Raw genomic sequence first — 17,804 nt, forward strand, 5'->3', positions numbered from 1 at the left:
ATTTATTTGAGTGAATTTGCTATTTGTCAAATTATTTTATCAAAATATTCTAAAAATTTAGTACAATATTTGATTGTAGTCTACTTGTGTACCAAATCCTATGAAATTGAATTTTAATTCTTTAATTTTATTAAATTTTTTATTCAATATATATTATTTCCTTTTTGTAAATGACAAAACTTTACAATGCTCACCTAATAACCAGCCCTGCAGTTCATGAAATTTTTTTTATCCCTTACATTCTTATGAAAATTGTGCTTTAATTCAGATAATTAATGGCCACAAATTATCTCAAAGATGTCTCTGAATAACATGGAATTGCTTCATTATCAGGACGTTTAAACAAGTCTGACGTTTTCGTTGTAAACAAAGAAGGAAAAATGAAAAATTATCCTTCTTATAATTAGATAAAGTTGTTTTTTAATACATACATATGGCAAGTCAAACTTTGCAATGTTGGATCTTTTCCATTTGTATTGTAAAATTTTTCATTTGTATTGTATAATTTTTATTTGCATTGTATATTTTTACATTTGCATTGTATATTTTTCATTTATATTGTAAAAAAAAATCATGTTTATTGTATAATTTTTCATTTGCATTGTATATTTTCAATTTCCATTGTATAATTTTTCATATAGTTATTACCAAATCCGATATATGATTAGATTAAACGAATGAAATCCTTTGTAAAAAACCAAAATAAACAATCCCGAGCTCGGATACAATGCAAATGAAAAATTATACAATATCAATGGAAAATATAGAATACAAATAAAAATACAAATGATTTTTTTACAATATAAATGAAAAATTATACAATGCAAATGTAAAATTATGCCATGCAAATGAAAAATTATACAATGCAAATAAAAATTATAAAATACGAATGAAAATTATTCAATACAAATGGAAAATTATAGAATCCAAATTAAAATTATACAATATAAATGGAAATTTATACAGTACAAATGGAGAAGATTGAATATTGCAATTTTTGACTTGCCATACATACAGAATATATTTATTAGGTAAAATTTAAGCCACATCTAACTAAGGGCCCATAATTTTAAAATTGCAGGGTTTGAGAAAACAACTTATTTAACTTGACTAAAATATAACATCAAAAAAATATTCATCACATATAGTGAATATTTTATTCACTTGTACAGAGCACCTTTCAAAATATATTTCTACAGGTATACATACTGTACATGATGAATTCTAATTGTTCTACTTCTCAAATCCCCTTATAGATAAGTTGCCATTTGGTTTAAATTTTGCCTGGCAGCTAAAATCTTTGATCTTTAGCACATTATTTGAATATCAAAGACAAAGGTTCTTTTAAGTTCAAATTTACTTATTGTAAATCTCTCAAAACATAAAAAAATTGAACAAATAACAGAACTGAGTATTTGTTTAAGTAAATAATGGCATAATTAAAATTAAGACTAGCTATATAACCGGAGGTTCATAGACAGCGGAATGGAACTGAAATGAAATGGCAAGGAATTGTCAATTCATGTACCTTATTGTTAAATTGAATGTTAAATGTAGTTAAACATTACTGGCTCAACATAGTAATAAATTTATAAAAATTCAACAAACATGGAAAACTATACATTTAAGAACAGTATACATTGACATAAATACATGCAAGCTTCTGAATGTTATACATCCCTTCTCCTTGCTTGGACTTTTATTCCATTTTTTGTTCGTAATACAACCCCAATCTTAATATTGACTTCATGATCTGGATCCAAACTTAATTCATATCTGTTGAAAAATATAATTAAACTGTAATTGATATTTTTATTGATATAGAATGGCATTGAAGAAAAGAATAAATTTTGTTCTCAGTCATAAATTTATGACAAAAGTGTTGCTCAGTATTTTACTGAACCAAAAAGAATCCATTTTTTATTCTGAATTTTAAAATCTGATTACTAACAAATTAGTTTTCATATTACAAACCTTTGTAAAATATGAACAAGAATGATTTTCATTTCATTCATTGCAAAGTGTTGACCAATACAATTTCTGAAAAGAGAAGAATATTTATAAATGTAGTATAAAAGTTATGTATTAAGTGGTATGTTCTGTATTTGAATTGAGTTCATTATAACATTACTATGCAGCAGATCTCTTAGCTAGTTCTGGATACTGCAGGTAAAAACTTTGCAAAAAATTTGTCCCCAGTCTTTCAACCTCGTAACAAATGGGCTTGCTTTATGCAAAGTAAAGTCAAGTCAATGAAGACAGCATTATTTCCTCGAAGGCAGGACAAATTTTAAACAGGTTAAAATTGTATGCAACTTTAAATGGCAAAAATATTTTTAAAAATCTATCGTATATAATCTTTTTTTGTGTGTGTGTGTGTGTGTTTTTTTTTTTGTTTTTTGTTTTTTTTTTGTTTTTAAGGACAGACGAGACGTTCCTTAATAATAGATAAATTTTTTAAAGAGTTTGTCATTGAAGTATTGCTACTTAAACATGTTTACTCACAAAAAATTGAGGTACCTTACCAGGCATTTCTGCAAGATACCAGGGGTAGTTTTTCTTATGTAATCCTTTAGGGAAGAAAAATAATTTTCCAGTTTCAAATGTTTAAGTGTTTGGATTTTTTAAAAAACGTTTAGAAAATGGTTTAGAAATCAGAATGTTATTAAAATTTTGAATATTTTTCATACATTACGAAGATATACAATACAGATTTTGAGGAACGTCTCGTCTGACCTTAAATCTCGAAACTGGATGATAAGGCAGACACGACAGGTTTTTAGAAGTCTTTAGAAGAGGTATTTTGTTAAAATTACTTTAGGACCCTCTCAACACCAGTGCAAAATCTTTTTTGGACATTGAGAAAAATAAATTGTATAAAGGAGTTAATATTGGGCTTATTTATTCAATTTTCACTCTATGTTGAGTGACATTTACCCCAGGGAAAAATGTTCAAAGACAACTCAGTATCAGTGAAAAGAAATCACTGTTTTTTTTACTTCCATATAGATAAATTACGTATTCAGTTAATTTATCTTGGCCTTTTAAAATGTTAAGAATACTTTAATTAATTATAAATTGAGTAATATATTGTGAATTTCTTTTTTGTAGAATTTAGACCTAGGGGCAGATCACTCTAATCGCAGAAAAATACCATAGAAGCAGAACTCTTTAGTGTGTAGTGTAGAGAGGGTTCTTAATAGGTCTTTCAATTTTGATCCAATCTCCTTGTGATAAACATTTTCATGACTTAGCAGGTCTTACCTGGGACCTGCAGAAAAAGGCACAAAAGCGAAGCTGTCATTCTTCTCACTATCGGGGGAGAACCTGTTGGGGCGGAAGTCGTACGGGTCTTCCCAGACTGCCTTGTTATGATGGAGGTTATAGATCGGAATTCCCATCGTGGTGCCTATGGGAATGGGGTGGCCATGTAGCACCGTCTCCTTGGTTGTGACCCGCTGTATAAAGGTCACTGGGGGGTAGAGCCGCATACTCTCCTTTATACACTGAGTTAGGTAACTAAGCTTAGATAAGTCAGTCCTAAAATTAGGAAACACATCGCATCATATATCAAATGATGAAAGCAAAATCGTCACATTTTACTACGTATATACATACATAAAATTATCTATAATCTTATATTTAATGGAGTTAAAGAATATTCATACAGCTTAAAAATGTTCTTTTAATTTCAAAATATGAGGTTTCTTAGAGAATCATTGCCAGAAACATTATAATTGTAGTGGATAATTATCCCTAAAATACAAAGATATAATTTTAACAACAAAGATTCCAAACGGAAAAAATAATTTAACAAACTAGTAATAAACCATATTTTTATGATTCGTTCAATACGTAGTTTGATAGTATAGCATTTAATGAAACATTATCAAAGCACTGTTTCTAAAAATAACAAAAGTGGTTTGTTTGTCTTTCATTCTACTGATAGTGATTTCTTTATAATTTGTTAGACTTGGTATCTTGCAACAGTGTTTTCTTGCCAATTTTCAAACCACCTGTCCAGCAGATCAGAAACAAAGGAACTGGTGACGGGACATCCAAATTGTTAGTATGTATTAGTTTCCTTACTGGTAAAAGCAGCAATTAACATTATTAAAAGGTGGATCTGGATACAGAGGAGGTATTTAATGCGTGACATTAAGTTCTTTTTTTTCCTAAAATAAGGCTGAACTACAATAACCTTCTGTGAATGTGGAAGTGTATGTTTTTATAAGGTTTTTATTTATTTGCAGATTGACCTTTGATTCCTATACTAATTTAGATCAGTAAATATAAGCATTGGATTATGTGATGAATCGAATACTTGAAAATGAGACCAAAAAGATGTTTTACATATTTGCAATTAAGGCCAGAAAAATGGAGATATATACTGCAGCATTTTCCATGCCAAATGAAGCAGGGAATATAAAAAAGTCGATCAGTTTCAAGAACATTTGTTTTTCGTGAAATATACTATGAAGATTTGCACATGAAAGAGAGTGTGATAAATGCATGGCTGTTGACTTTGAATTACATCTCCTTAACAAAAGGGACTATGTTGGAATGTTGCACTTAATTTGACTAAACTTGTTAATCCTAGAATTTAAAATACTCTGAATCAAGAACTGTTGATAATTTCAAAATGTGACTGTTTTTAGATGTTTTCCAAAACTTGTGGATTTGTCATGTGTTGTTGAGAAACTTGAAATTTAGTGTTTTGCTGATGACTTGTTACCAGTGATTTCTTAGTAGTTTGTTAGAGTGGTTTGATAGTAGTTTGTTGAGATGGTTTGTTAGTAGTTGATGTGGTTTATTAGTAATTTGTTAGAGTGATTTGTTAGTAGTTAATGTGGTTTATTAGTAGTTTGTTAGAGTGATGTGTTAGTTGTTTGTTGATGTGGTTTATTTGTGGTTTCGGTGAAGTGGTTTGTTTATGGATTGTTACAGTATACTGTAGGTTTGTTAGCTCATTTGCATGTGATTTGCTTTACTATTTAACTACTTTCAAACCATAGTGGTTTGTTTGTTATTTGCTATAGTAGTTTGTTTGCCCTTTTTGCCGTATTGGTTCTGTTCATCATTCTGAGGTTTGTTTGTAATTTGCTATAGTACTTTGACAACACAGAGACATGGGTTTTATTTATCATTCTGAGGAGCTGAAACATTCAGCAAGACAACACAGAGACAGGTGCCCTTACCATTCTAGATCCTTGTTGTCTCTGTCCTTCAGAAGCTTGTCTATCTCTCTCTGACAGAGATCCTGGTGCTCAGGATGTTTGGCCAGCAAATACAAAGTCCAACACATGGCACTCGTAGTTGTGTCATGGCCTAAAAAACAAGAAGTTGGTACCATTAAACAAACAAAGAGACTAATCCATTGACTCACCAGGGAAATCTATGATTGAAAATAAAATTTAAAGTACTGATGTGACATCTCCTTGGAATGTACTTTTCTTTAAGGCATTTGATAATCAAATATCAATATGTAAACTGTAGAAAATATTTGCAGTAGTAAGGGAAGCAATTCCTACTACAAACACCATGAGAGTGATTTTTATTTCAAATTATATTGCTGCATTAATGTGCTCCTTCAATACATATGCTGTTATCAAAATGAGTAATCTGACTCGATGACAAAGCCACGTTTTAACAACAAGTAGAAATTTATCCATTAAACTAACTTTTAATAATAATTATAGACATAATGATTTTACTTAAACTGAATGAAATATGGTCTATAATTTCTACCTTCAAACAAGAATGTATCCACCTCATTTCTGATTTCTAGTGAGGTCAGGCCCTTGTCATTTTCATCTTTTGCTGTCAATAAAATGTCCAGAAAGTCTAGGTGGCGAGTTTTTGGATTTGGACCATCTTCTTTCTACCGAATCATTCATATTAAGTCAAAACATTATTAATAACCATCCTTATAATGTGCATATCTATCATGTAAGGGAACTGTAAAATGAAAGTTAAGTGGGTCTAGAGAAAATAATAATTCATAAACTACAAACTTTCTTCCCTATGAATTTTTTAATTTTCGGTTCAATATCTTTCTTTCATGCAGTGAAATAAATCCTTTCTTAATGCTGTATACAGGGTTATTTTCGCCTCGTGTTATTTTCGCCCTTCCACACTTGTAAAAAAATTTGCCCCATTTTAAATACGTCTAGTCAAAGTTCTGTTTAAGAAATTATACTTTGTTTTTCTTTAATTCGTCCAGTTTTAAATTCGCCCACCTGTGTGTAGGGCGAAAGGGGCGAAAATAAAATGAGAGCGAAAAAAAGTCCTTATATACAGTAATGCATACATAAATTGGTTCCCCAATATTTACAGTCTTTGTCCTAGATAAAATTACAAATTGTAAATGTACTCTATTTCCCCATCGGCGTTTATGCAAATTATCACGCAAGCCAATCGATTGATCACATCATGAAATCAAAAAATAAGATAGTTATTCCTTAATTATATAAAAGGGATGACAAGGGCAACTCACTAAACTTTTTCTTCTCTTTTCAATAATATTCTCTGCCACTTTATGCACATAATCACAGTTCTTTTTAAACTCTCGTCCACTGGCTGACAAACTGAACAGAAAGTCCGAGTAAAACCAAGGCGTCCTGTAACGAATACATGTGAACATTCTTTACATCGGTTTCTACTGTATTTTGATAAAAGTAGTTAATAAGAATCATACCTTATGCATTAACAAAGATCAAATGTGTTAAAAATAATAATTAATAATTTTCTTTGCACATTCATGTATATTTGCAAACAAATTCTAAATATTGATATTTACATGATTGTGTTAAGTTAGTCTGAACTGGATTATATTTAAGCATTGAATTATCATTTTTTGAAAGATGCAGTCTCATAACTGCAATGGTGTGTGCAAACATATTGAGTAACGCGCGTTAGCGCGTTATAAAAATTTGTTTGCACGCACCTTTGCAGTTATGAGACTGCATCTTTCAAAAAATGATAATTCAATGCATATATTTATATTTTTTTCCCAATTATTTTCCGCAATTTTGATTTTTCTATTAAAAATATCCGCCTTATCCTTCATGTAAGCTGCAATTGATAGAACAGCCTTTGGAACAGCTTCATCCGGAAACGTAAATAGTGCACAATAAAACAGATAACAACAATCAAAGTTATATTTATTTTTCAATCTAAAATGATAAACTATATTTTTGCAACAAAGAAATACAAATGAATCGTATAACAGACATAATTTTTTCGCTTTGTTTAAACAGTAATGGCATAGTCCCTATATTCATATACCATACAGACTTTGGTGATTTGGTTTTGTTTGTTATGAGTATTTATCACTTGTAATTTTATAATGCTTTTTATTAGGGTCAAACAAAGTAAATGTGAATATTCATAGATGACAAATACCTGTAAATTAAAATTAGAGCAATAACAAATGATGCATGAACTTTTGTACAGTAAAACATACTGCAAAAGGTGGATGGTTTTGCTTTATTATCAATTTATTTCATTATATTTGTTAATTTAGCAAAGAAATATACTTTCATAAAGGGGAGTGAAAATCACTTCACTGTAAGTGTTAATTTGTTTTAAGTGTGATGGTTATAAGCGTGTTTGACTGTATGTAGATAACTTACAAAGCCCTTGTCACCCAAATATCGGACAGCACGTTAACAGCGTGAACATAAGGATGTGTGTCTCTGAAACCCAGGAGTATGTATGTATTAAACATGGAAGAATCAGCTCAAATTATTTTAATACCTAAACATTCTAATTTAAAAAAAAACAAAAAAACACTATATTTATGTTTGGTAAAAACAGAATGGGTTTCTATTGTTGACAGTTATTTAAAATCAAATGTCTATTTTATATATATTTAGTAAACAGGCAAGAATCAGCTCAAATTATTTTGATAAATAAACATTCTAATTAAAAAAAAAAAACAATATTTATGTTAGGTAAAAAAAAATGCTGCTTGATCTATTGTTGACAGTTATATCTGACATGCAAGAAGGAAATATGCACAAGAAAATTGCAATCAAATAAATATTATAAAAAATCTTCAAAAATCTCAAATATTGTCCACATGTGACATCCAACATGCTAGATGCTACTTATTTATGCTAACGTGCAAGATAAATATGTTAGTGAAATGGACATGCAACCTAACTGTTGACATGCAAGATAAATATTACTTATTTATGTTGACATGCAACTTAGTTATGGAAAATGCACACTGGCAACTTAGTTATGTTGAGATGCAACTTAAATATGTTGACATGCAAGATGAATATGTTGACATGCAACTTATTTATGAAAACAACTCAAAACTTATAAGTTGCATGTCCATATTTATCTCGCATGTCAACATAACCAACTTCTTTGCATCTATCTTGTCAACATGAAAATTTTCATAATCTTGCATGTCACAACTAGCTCCATGAATAAGTTGCATGTCAACATAAATAAGTTGCAAAAGTCAACACAGAATTTTTGGATTTTTTATAATTTTTAACAACAATTAACCTCCATGCTAAACTGATTTGTACGTATGTGTTAGAAATGTTTCGATATTTGGTAAACAGATACTAAATTGATATATATATCTTATATTCAACAAACACCCAAAAGGCATTCAGTTGTTTATGTCGTAAAGATATTTACCACCAGAACAGAAGCAGCCTTGTTTTTGAGTGCTATGTAAGACTGTAGAATATCGAAATGAAATGCTGGGGTCAGGAGCCTGCGATTTCGCGCCCACTTCTCTCCATTGGCTATCAGTAAACCCTCCCCCAACCAATCCAAACCCAAGATATATACTGTACCTATCTGGCGTGGTTTTGGTTCTATCCGAAAAAAAAGGGTTAAAGTAAGAAAACATTTTGGTTAACTTAAGATTGATTATAACTTTTCAGTTATTTAATTAGGTCTTAACAAATACTCATTAGTATCATGGCCAACACTATCAAAACTGACCATGTTGACAGACAATGAAAAAACTCTACCTAATAATGCATGTTGTAAACTATAAGGCTAGTCAAAACATGTCAGTGGACTATAGTTGATCTAAGTCCAATAACAATACTGATTGCTATCTTTAATATCTTTGATTTTTTTTTTTTTTTTTTTTTTTTTTTAAGAAATTTAAGGTATACCAGAAAGTTCCTTTACTATCTAAAGCTGCAATGTCTTAATTTACAATAAAGTTTGTTTAACATATACATGTACAAGAGTAAAGTAAAACAAGATGTAGGATCCCCTAGCACAGAATATATTGATCTTCACATAAACTATCGTTTTTGCATAACTTCTCTTATGCCGTAATTTTAAATTAAAAAATCACTAACATCTTAAGAAATGCTACACATATACCGGTAGATTTCAGAAGTTCTTTGACTGTGTCTGGATGGTGGAGAATTAGCACTGGTCTGAAGCTAATCCACAGTAAGTGAAACAGTGGGTATCTGTCACAGTGCTCCATATGGAATTTAAGCCCCTCCTCATTAGGCCCTGGATACTACAAAACAACAAGTACAACCATAATACCTGCCATTAAATCTTTATCCTAATGTCTGTTATAACTGATCTTACGTTCAGCAGGTGCCCCCAGAGTCTGCTGGGGGAAGGATCCCCAGGGAGGTCATTGTACAAGTGGACCCAGGTACAGTAGTCTATATAGGCCATGGTCACTTTGAAAATGACGTAAAGTAAGATGGTCATGAATCCAAAACTGATCCATGACCACCATGTGGTAAGGATAGAGAGACCCAGGACTGCCATTATTTACACTGCTGGCCAACTGACCTAAAAATAGAGTGATACATGTATATTAACTCATCTCTAGTTCTCCTTATCAGAATTTATGGTTATTCTTTACGACTCACAATTGTATGTGTGCAGTACACGCATCGTTATTCTTTTCAGGATACACGATACGATAGGATACATGCACGACACGATAGGATACACGCGCGATACGATAGGATACACGCACGATAGGGTAAACACAAAACACGATACACGCAAATCACGATAGACCTGATGAACGATCTTCACGATAGGATAACCGCAAAACCTGATAGGATTGATTCAAAATTCGAAACGTTTTTTGACAATTAAGAAGAAAAGATTATTTTGTTTGAATACTGCAATATGTTTATTTAAATACCAATCTTGAAAAGCTTCAAATCTAAATTAAAAGTATTATAATTAAAAAAAACAACTTGAGATCACTGTGGTAATTTTACAAAAGTTGTCTATTTATTTTTTGATAATGATTTAATGGATTATTATGAAATGCAGATTGTAATTTTTTTTCTACTGAAGGGTGGAGATTTCCGATTATTTGTGTAAATGTCGGATTTCTCATATTAAGGTTGAACTATGAATTGTTTAATTACAGACACACAAATTCCGTAGATATGTGCTGTTTATCACGGGTACTATTATAAATTTATGAAACTCCATAATAAAATTAATTATTAATGAAATTTACATTTGTACCTAACAAATTCATGTACTAGTACTTAGTTATTTCACGGAAGAAAATTACGCAATAAATTCAATATTTGTATTTAGTGTCTAAAGCTTATAATCTGTGGTGTATCCAAACATCGCAATTAAATATTAAAATCTTGGGAAAATAATACATGTAGAAGATCGGCCGAAAGAAAGGGTCAAAGAAATCGGCTATAACAAAATTTCTACTGTAATGTCTTTTGTACTGATTCGGATATTATTGATTACATTAACAATTAATTAGATTTCTACTCAGGAAATCATGAATGTATTGTGAACTATATACTTCAAGAAAATTCATGATTTCCTGAGTAGAAATCTAATTAATTGTTAATGTAATCAATAATATCCGAATCAGTACAAAAGACATTACAGTAGAAAAGTAACATGTCTTGATATAGATATTCAATTTTAAAGATAAGTAAAGAAAAATCTGAAGAAATGAAAGATTTATAGAACTGGACAAAGCTTAACGGGTTGAAATCTGGTAGTCACGTCACCTTACGTCAAGTGATTGCTCCGTGAATCCCATGACCTCATAGTAAAAATCGTTGTAAATTTTCAAGATTTTAGTATATGGATCTGATTTTTTACATACTAATAAACAAATTGTAGGAATTTATTCAGACATAGGTCATAATTCACAGTACACAATAAATTTTCCGTAATTCAATGTGTCCCCGAACATTTCTAGCAACCCTCGTATATATATCACACTCTTAAAAAGGTTTTACTTAGTAGTCATTTTTTACTTGAAATAACAAAGATAAGTAATATATAATTACTGCAATAAAATAATCAAAAATGCCATTAATGATCAGCTGTTGATTAATCATTGTAAACAAATTTATGGAGCGCCGTCACTGCCTTATAGCAGAACGCTGCAATTACATTGTGTCAACTTTCCATTACATTATGTCAACACTTTGTGACATTTACTTACAGTACTGTTGCATTGAGTCAACTTTCCATTACACTATGTCAACTCTTTATGACATTTACACACACTACTATTGCGTTATGTCAACTTTCCATTACATTATGTTAACTTTATATGACATTAACTCCACTTCAATTACATTGCGCCAATCTTCCATTGCATTATATCAGCTCTTTACGACATTATGTCAAAACAGTTTTACGTGGTGTAAAGATGTTTTTATATAATTTCAACTCATTATTTCATTATGTGCACTCTCTACTATTTGGTCTAAGTAGTTCATTACATGATGTGAATTTATTTTAATTCAATATCAAGTCGCTATAACACGATGTCAGAATTTCATTACATGTTGTGAAAAAAATATCACATGTGGCCAATTCTTCACTATATTGTGTCATCAATGTGCTACATGACTACGGGAATCTATTGCATGGTGTCAATTTTCCCTTACTTTTTGACAGATCATTATTATGTTATGCCATTGTATCTTTACATTGTGTCTAAAATGCTTAGCCTCTTGTCAGTATATCTTAGAATATTTCAACTCTTTATTGTGTGACGTAAGGTTTAGGTTATGCCTAAAAGTTCGTTTTGTGTTTTCAATATTACATGCACATATGTTAAACATGCAAATAATTTAAATTAAACATATCAAACATTAAATTATACACAAGACTTAATTAATCCTTAATTAAATATCAGGTTAAATTTATAAATAGGATCATGTTTCCATGGAATCTTTATTGACGATTGTTTTTTTTTAATGTCGAAATTCAATGGCTTTTTAATCTCATAATTATCGCAAATCGAATAGCATGTGTCATAAAGCAATATTTTTCTTTTTATTTTGAATTATTTTGAAAAGTCCGAAACTTCTGATCTAACTACAGAACACTGTCCTAAGCTTTTTATCAGTCTTTAACCCTCCTTTTTTTTTTTTAAAAGTGTAAACACATCGTATTTCATACGTGTACTGGTGAGTCGGTGGGGAGAGGGGAATCCCGCCCTCCCATCTTTAGTGACCAAAATATGCATGAAATTAATCAATTGATTTACCTTTGTAGGACATTGCATTAGTTTTACATAAAGTATAGCTGAAAAAAGTTGAAACGTTTTATAAAAAAATCTAGAGCCTGTGAGCTTCCGGGCTTTCACCCCCTGGTCCCCAACTTAGACACCATATTGTCCCCCTATAGCTACTCTTTTCAAGAACCCAAGATTGCCACTGATATGAGCCCATTGTCCTCTACAAAAATTTGAATTTTTCAATTAAAATTTGTATATGAGAAAAATTCAAATTTTTTTAATAGGACACCATGTTTACTAAGGCATGGTCAATTGATTTAAGTGAGGGACTGGTAGATTTTTGTAACAGAATTCTGGTCCTGGAATGGTTGAAAAATGACTAATTCCAGTGACGTTGCATCGTTTTTGAAAGTTGGGGGAGGTTTGCCTAGCCAGAAAAAAATAACGTACAAGAAAAAGCAAAAAAAAAAAAAATATTCGAACTCGAAAATCCTATTTCGGGTGAAGGGAGGGGGAGGTCCAACTTCGATCAGTCCTAAAAAGAAATTCCAAATATAATACATTACCCTCATACTTCAGCAAAAAGTGGGGTTGAATTTCAATGAATATTTTCTATGATAAAGTTATGTCGGAAAAAAGAGGAAGTTAGACCCCCCCTCATATAATGTCTCTGTAATTTGTCCTAATTAATCAAGACCCCCCCTTCCCAGTCGTGATAACACGGTTATCAACTTTGACATAATGTAAATGTATTTTACAGCACGTAATGAACATTTGTAATCAACATGATAAAGGATTAACACAATGTAAAGATAGTTTTAAATCACATATGTAATAAAGTGTTGATATAATATGGAACGCCGAGACTGTTTCCATAATATATGTTCACATTATGTTATAAGCCTTTTTACATCACGTGATAAAGCACTGACATAAAGGTAAGATGTATTCACCTCACATTGTGATGACCTCGGCGTAAAATAAAGATACATTAACATCACGTAATAATGCTTTGTTATAATAGAAATATACACTCACAAAAGGGAATGGACTTTGACTTAATGTAATGATAAATTTAATCATAGAACACATGTAAAACGAAATAAACTTGACGTAATGCAATTTTGACCTCACATATTAAAGAGATGAAATACTGTATAGGGGGAAAATAACTCGCGGTGTTAATATTCGCTATATTCACGGTGTTAACAAATCCGTGAATTCAAGAAACAGTGAATAAATTTTCAATAATCTCCATGTTTTATTTGGAAATTTGTGAATAGACTACGATAGATTTGTATAGGTGTACGTGCAGTCCATGGTCATTTCAGTAATTGCGAGTTGTAATGTCACTCAATTAATTTTAATTATCACGCTTTACTCTAATTCAAATCGGCAGATAATAATTTGTGTTTGTTCAAAAGCTGTTTTAATAGCCAACGTGTTTCATCAATCAAAACACGTGGGCCATGGGTTTTGATTACCCGTGCGTAACTAATGTTACCATGTGGATTTGTTACCTGCATTCTCATGGATATTAGTTCATGTACAGTTTTTATCGACATTTTGGTTTTAAAAAATCATTCAAATAAATATCGAACTTACTGACGATGTGGAAGGATATTATTTCGTAGAACTACATAAAAACTTTTATTTCCGTCCAGTGGTTTTTCGCCGCGTTGTATTATGATCTTGGGTGCACATGCACTCGTGGTAATAGCATATAGGAAAGTCATTTGACGTTTAGAGACTATTAATAATTGCACTTGTGTTAAATACTTATTTAAAAAATATAACAATTTTATAATAACTTACCCTGTTGTTCGTGAAATAAAAACATAACGCTGATTAATTTCGTTTACATGTAGCTATGGTATAGATTAAATGGAGACAAGGGAAGTAACTTTTATTATATACATACCAAATTCCGCGAATTCAAGAAACCGCGATCGTGTCAGATGAGAGAAAAACGTGAAAATTACAACCCGTGAAATTAATCCCCTATACAGTAATACAAAGAAACATTTATTTCACGTAATAAAGTTTTAACACAATGTAAACATATTTTCACTTCACATAATGAACTTTGGTCTTCAAGTTATAAAGTGCCGACATAATGGAAGAATGTGTTTACTTCAAGTAATGCAGCATTGACATGGTGTAAAAATATTTTTACACCACCCCATAAAAAATTGACATAACGTAAAGATATGATCACATCACGTGATGATAGATTGATATAATGAATGCATAATTTTATGCTATAAGGCAGTGATGGCGTTCCATAAATTGATATAGAATTGAGGAAACTAAACTTGTTTATGTATAAGTTTATAAAATGTTAACAATTATATTTTATTATTATTGCACCGTGAAACTAAAAGTGCGTTTTTACACTGATAGGTATTACCTATTGACCCAGTGCAGCCAACAAACATTTAACATGCAATCACCTTACCAGTAATGAAGAAGTCAAGAAAATGTTTATTGGACTGATGGGTATGAAGCGCAGCCCTTGGATATTAAATGAATTTTAAGAAATGAAGGAATGCAGGTAGAAAAAAGACCAAAACTATAAGCTGTTCTTTATAATGATTTAAAACTGTAGCTGATGTTTATAATGTAATTAAGATCTAGAAAAGAGTCTACTCACTGTGATTTGAACAAAATTTATTATGTGACAATTACATAAATGGATTGGGCAGCAGTCTACGCACTGTACATGCTGTTAGTAAATATTTGTGTTCAACTGTGTTCAAATACTTAATAATGTTGTATTTTTGTTGCCACCACTTTAATAAATTTTTTATATTCATTATTTAAAAATGCTGCATTATTATTTTTTCATGATGAATTTGTGGCTGGATAGTTTAAACTTTTTCCATATGCTCTTTGTTTGTCAAAAGATAAGATTCAATGCATTGGTCACAAAGATACAATGTAATGTGTACATTTTTTCCTTCAGTTAAAGTTTTTGCACCTTATAATATAATAAATTGCATATAACTTAACCCATTGCATGTTGATGCATGGTGTTGTAAATTTTATAAATATGTATATATGTAAGCATTATGTAGTACTACTTCAAGCCATTTGGATATCCCTATGATATTGATTGATAAATTTTTATAAAATTACAAAGCTGTTTCTTTACATAATTTAGTAATTCTTGCAGTGTTTCTAGTAAATAATGTGGATTTTAGTAAATATGATAAGTATTTCATTCATTTAGTAGTCTTTTAAGTAATAATATTCTAGATTTTAATAAATTTCAAGCATTACATTTACTTAGTAATAATTCATAAAATTTAGTAAAAAGAAAGCATATTATCTCTAAATCAAGTAATATTATTTTACCGAAATGAGTAGTTTATTTACTAAGTAATATAATTCCTATTGTTTAAGTAATTCTATGGATACTTAGTAAAGCCCCGAAAATTATTAAAAACTTAATCTCATATCAGGCATTTTCGCGGAATGAGATGGGCGGGATGTTGAAAGTCCATACCCAATTTAAAATTAGATAAACAAGATCTAACCAAATAGTCTAAATTAATATCGAAATTAAAAATTTAAAAGTTGAGAGTATACGGACAAAATCAGTGATAAAGGCATGATCTGGATCAATGTCTTATGCCTTATGATTTTTGTGTGTAATATCAATACTTAAAATAATTGTGCATACATGCAGATCAGAGGCGTAAACACATGAATAAAATCATCAAACGATAAATCGGGAAAAATGAATATTGCATTAAAAAAAGATACGTATCAATCCCCTGCTTATTATTTATTCATTCATTTTTTTTTGGGGGGGGGGGGTACGCATACAACCTGGCGTATACCGAAAATCTTCCTTTAGTAATGTCAGTAAATCTTATTAATAATATCTAATTTTGACCCCCAAAAATCAATCAATTCGATAAATTAAAAAGACCAAGGGAGCGATTTTTTTCATTTCCGAAAATAGAGTTTAAATTTTGATAATCACTCTCTGCTTGACAATGATAAAGTTATTTTATTTTTTATTTTATTCATTTATTTTATTAAATAATTAGTTAATTACGTTATTTATTCATTCTTTTCCTTCTACGCTTTAATATTTCTTCAAATGATGAAAAACTAAGGGATAAACTTTTTTTCTCTTTCTAGGTTAAAGTAATGGTATTTTAGTTAGCAAAACGAAAAATAAACTCGGAATACCTCGGTAATTTCTCCCTATAGTAAAGATAAAAAGCAAAAAATTTCCGATAATACACGATAAACGCAAAAACGATAGAACCAGATAAACGATATACACGATAAATGCAAAACACGATAAACGGGAAACACGATAGAAAACGCAAACCTGTTGAACAGAAAATACCATACGATAGGATACACGATTATTTGGCAATTGTAATTTTTTTAAAAATTAACTCATTTTTTTTTTACCTCACATGATAATTGATTTTTTATGAAAATCATCTTGTATTTGTGTGTCAAAGCAGTCTGTACAAAAATAGCTTTTGCATTTCTGCAAAAATACAGTTGTATTATTATTTTTCCACATGGTAAACACATGGAAATTGGAATAACCCTTATAATTCCATCTAAGACTATAAATTGATTTAAATATATAGATCCTGCACATATACTAATTCAATTGTTTATTTGACTCACCGAAAGAATTCAGATCCTTTCATCAACTCATGCATTCAGTGAACTAAAACTGACTTCAAACGCTTACTGTCTTCTTAGAACAACAAAGTTTAACATTAGCATCATCATTTTAAAGAATGGACATTGTTCACTAACACGTCTATAACTACTTAAAAATGCATACATAAACAAACTTCAAAGTGAGAAATAAGCTAAAAACTTATTGAACTCAATATACTTTTAGTATTCCAGATAATGACTAAGTGTTCTTGGCCTCAGTACAAAGTTTAAAAGCCAAGTGTAATTTGATGCACAAGATGCAATTATAAGTATTTTACGTAGTTCCAAGTAAGAAGAGTGATATATTTTTTTTAAGTATTCGACACAGAAAACCTTGTGTATTTTAAGATATATCAACAAAATCTCATTTCCCCTCCTTAACTAATCTGCTTTACAGAGACATTATCATTTAACTTTGATGAGGTTTGTATAAACATCAAACCTCAATATTTCAGACATTGGCATGATTACTGAAAAATGTAATCGATTAATAATCGATTTTTAATCGAATAATAATATTTTTGCAGAAATGTGAAAGATATTTTTGTAGAGACAGCTATGACACACAAATACAAGATAATTTTCATTACAAAAACAATTGTCATGTGAGGTAAAAACT

General features: G+C 30.3%; 1 protein-coding gene across 1 annotated transcript; it reads right to left on the reverse strand.

Annotated features, from left to right (window-relative positions):
- Positions 1–1,650: 1,650 nt before the first annotated feature.
- Positions 1,651–9,777, reverse strand: LOC134232552 (cytochrome P450 4F12-like). Its single transcript, XM_062714539.1, has 10 exons — positions 9,589–9,777; positions 9,370–9,514; positions 8,662–8,843; positions 8,376–8,389; positions 6,497–6,620; positions 5,749–5,881; positions 5,199–5,328; positions 3,265–3,540; positions 1,975–2,040; positions 1,651–1,776 (listed from the first exon to the last, which is right to left on the reverse strand). The coding sequence occupies exons 1-10, from the start codon at positions 9,775–9,777 to the stop codon at positions 1,671–1,673; spliced, it is 1,365 nt and encodes a 454-aa protein (XP_062570523.1). The 3' UTR covers positions 1,651–1,670.
- Between the last annotated feature and the right edge of the window lie 8,027 nt (positions 9,778–17,804).

The sequence above is a fragment of the Saccostrea cucullata genome, unplaced genomic scaffold (assembly GCF_032062105.1).
Source record: "Saccostrea cucullata isolate Sc308-1 unplaced genomic scaffold, CSIRO_AGI_Scuc_v1 ctg596, whole genome shotgun sequence".
Taxonomy (NCBI): Eukaryota; Metazoa; Mollusca; class Bivalvia; order Ostreida; family Ostreidae; genus Saccostrea; species Saccostrea cuccullata.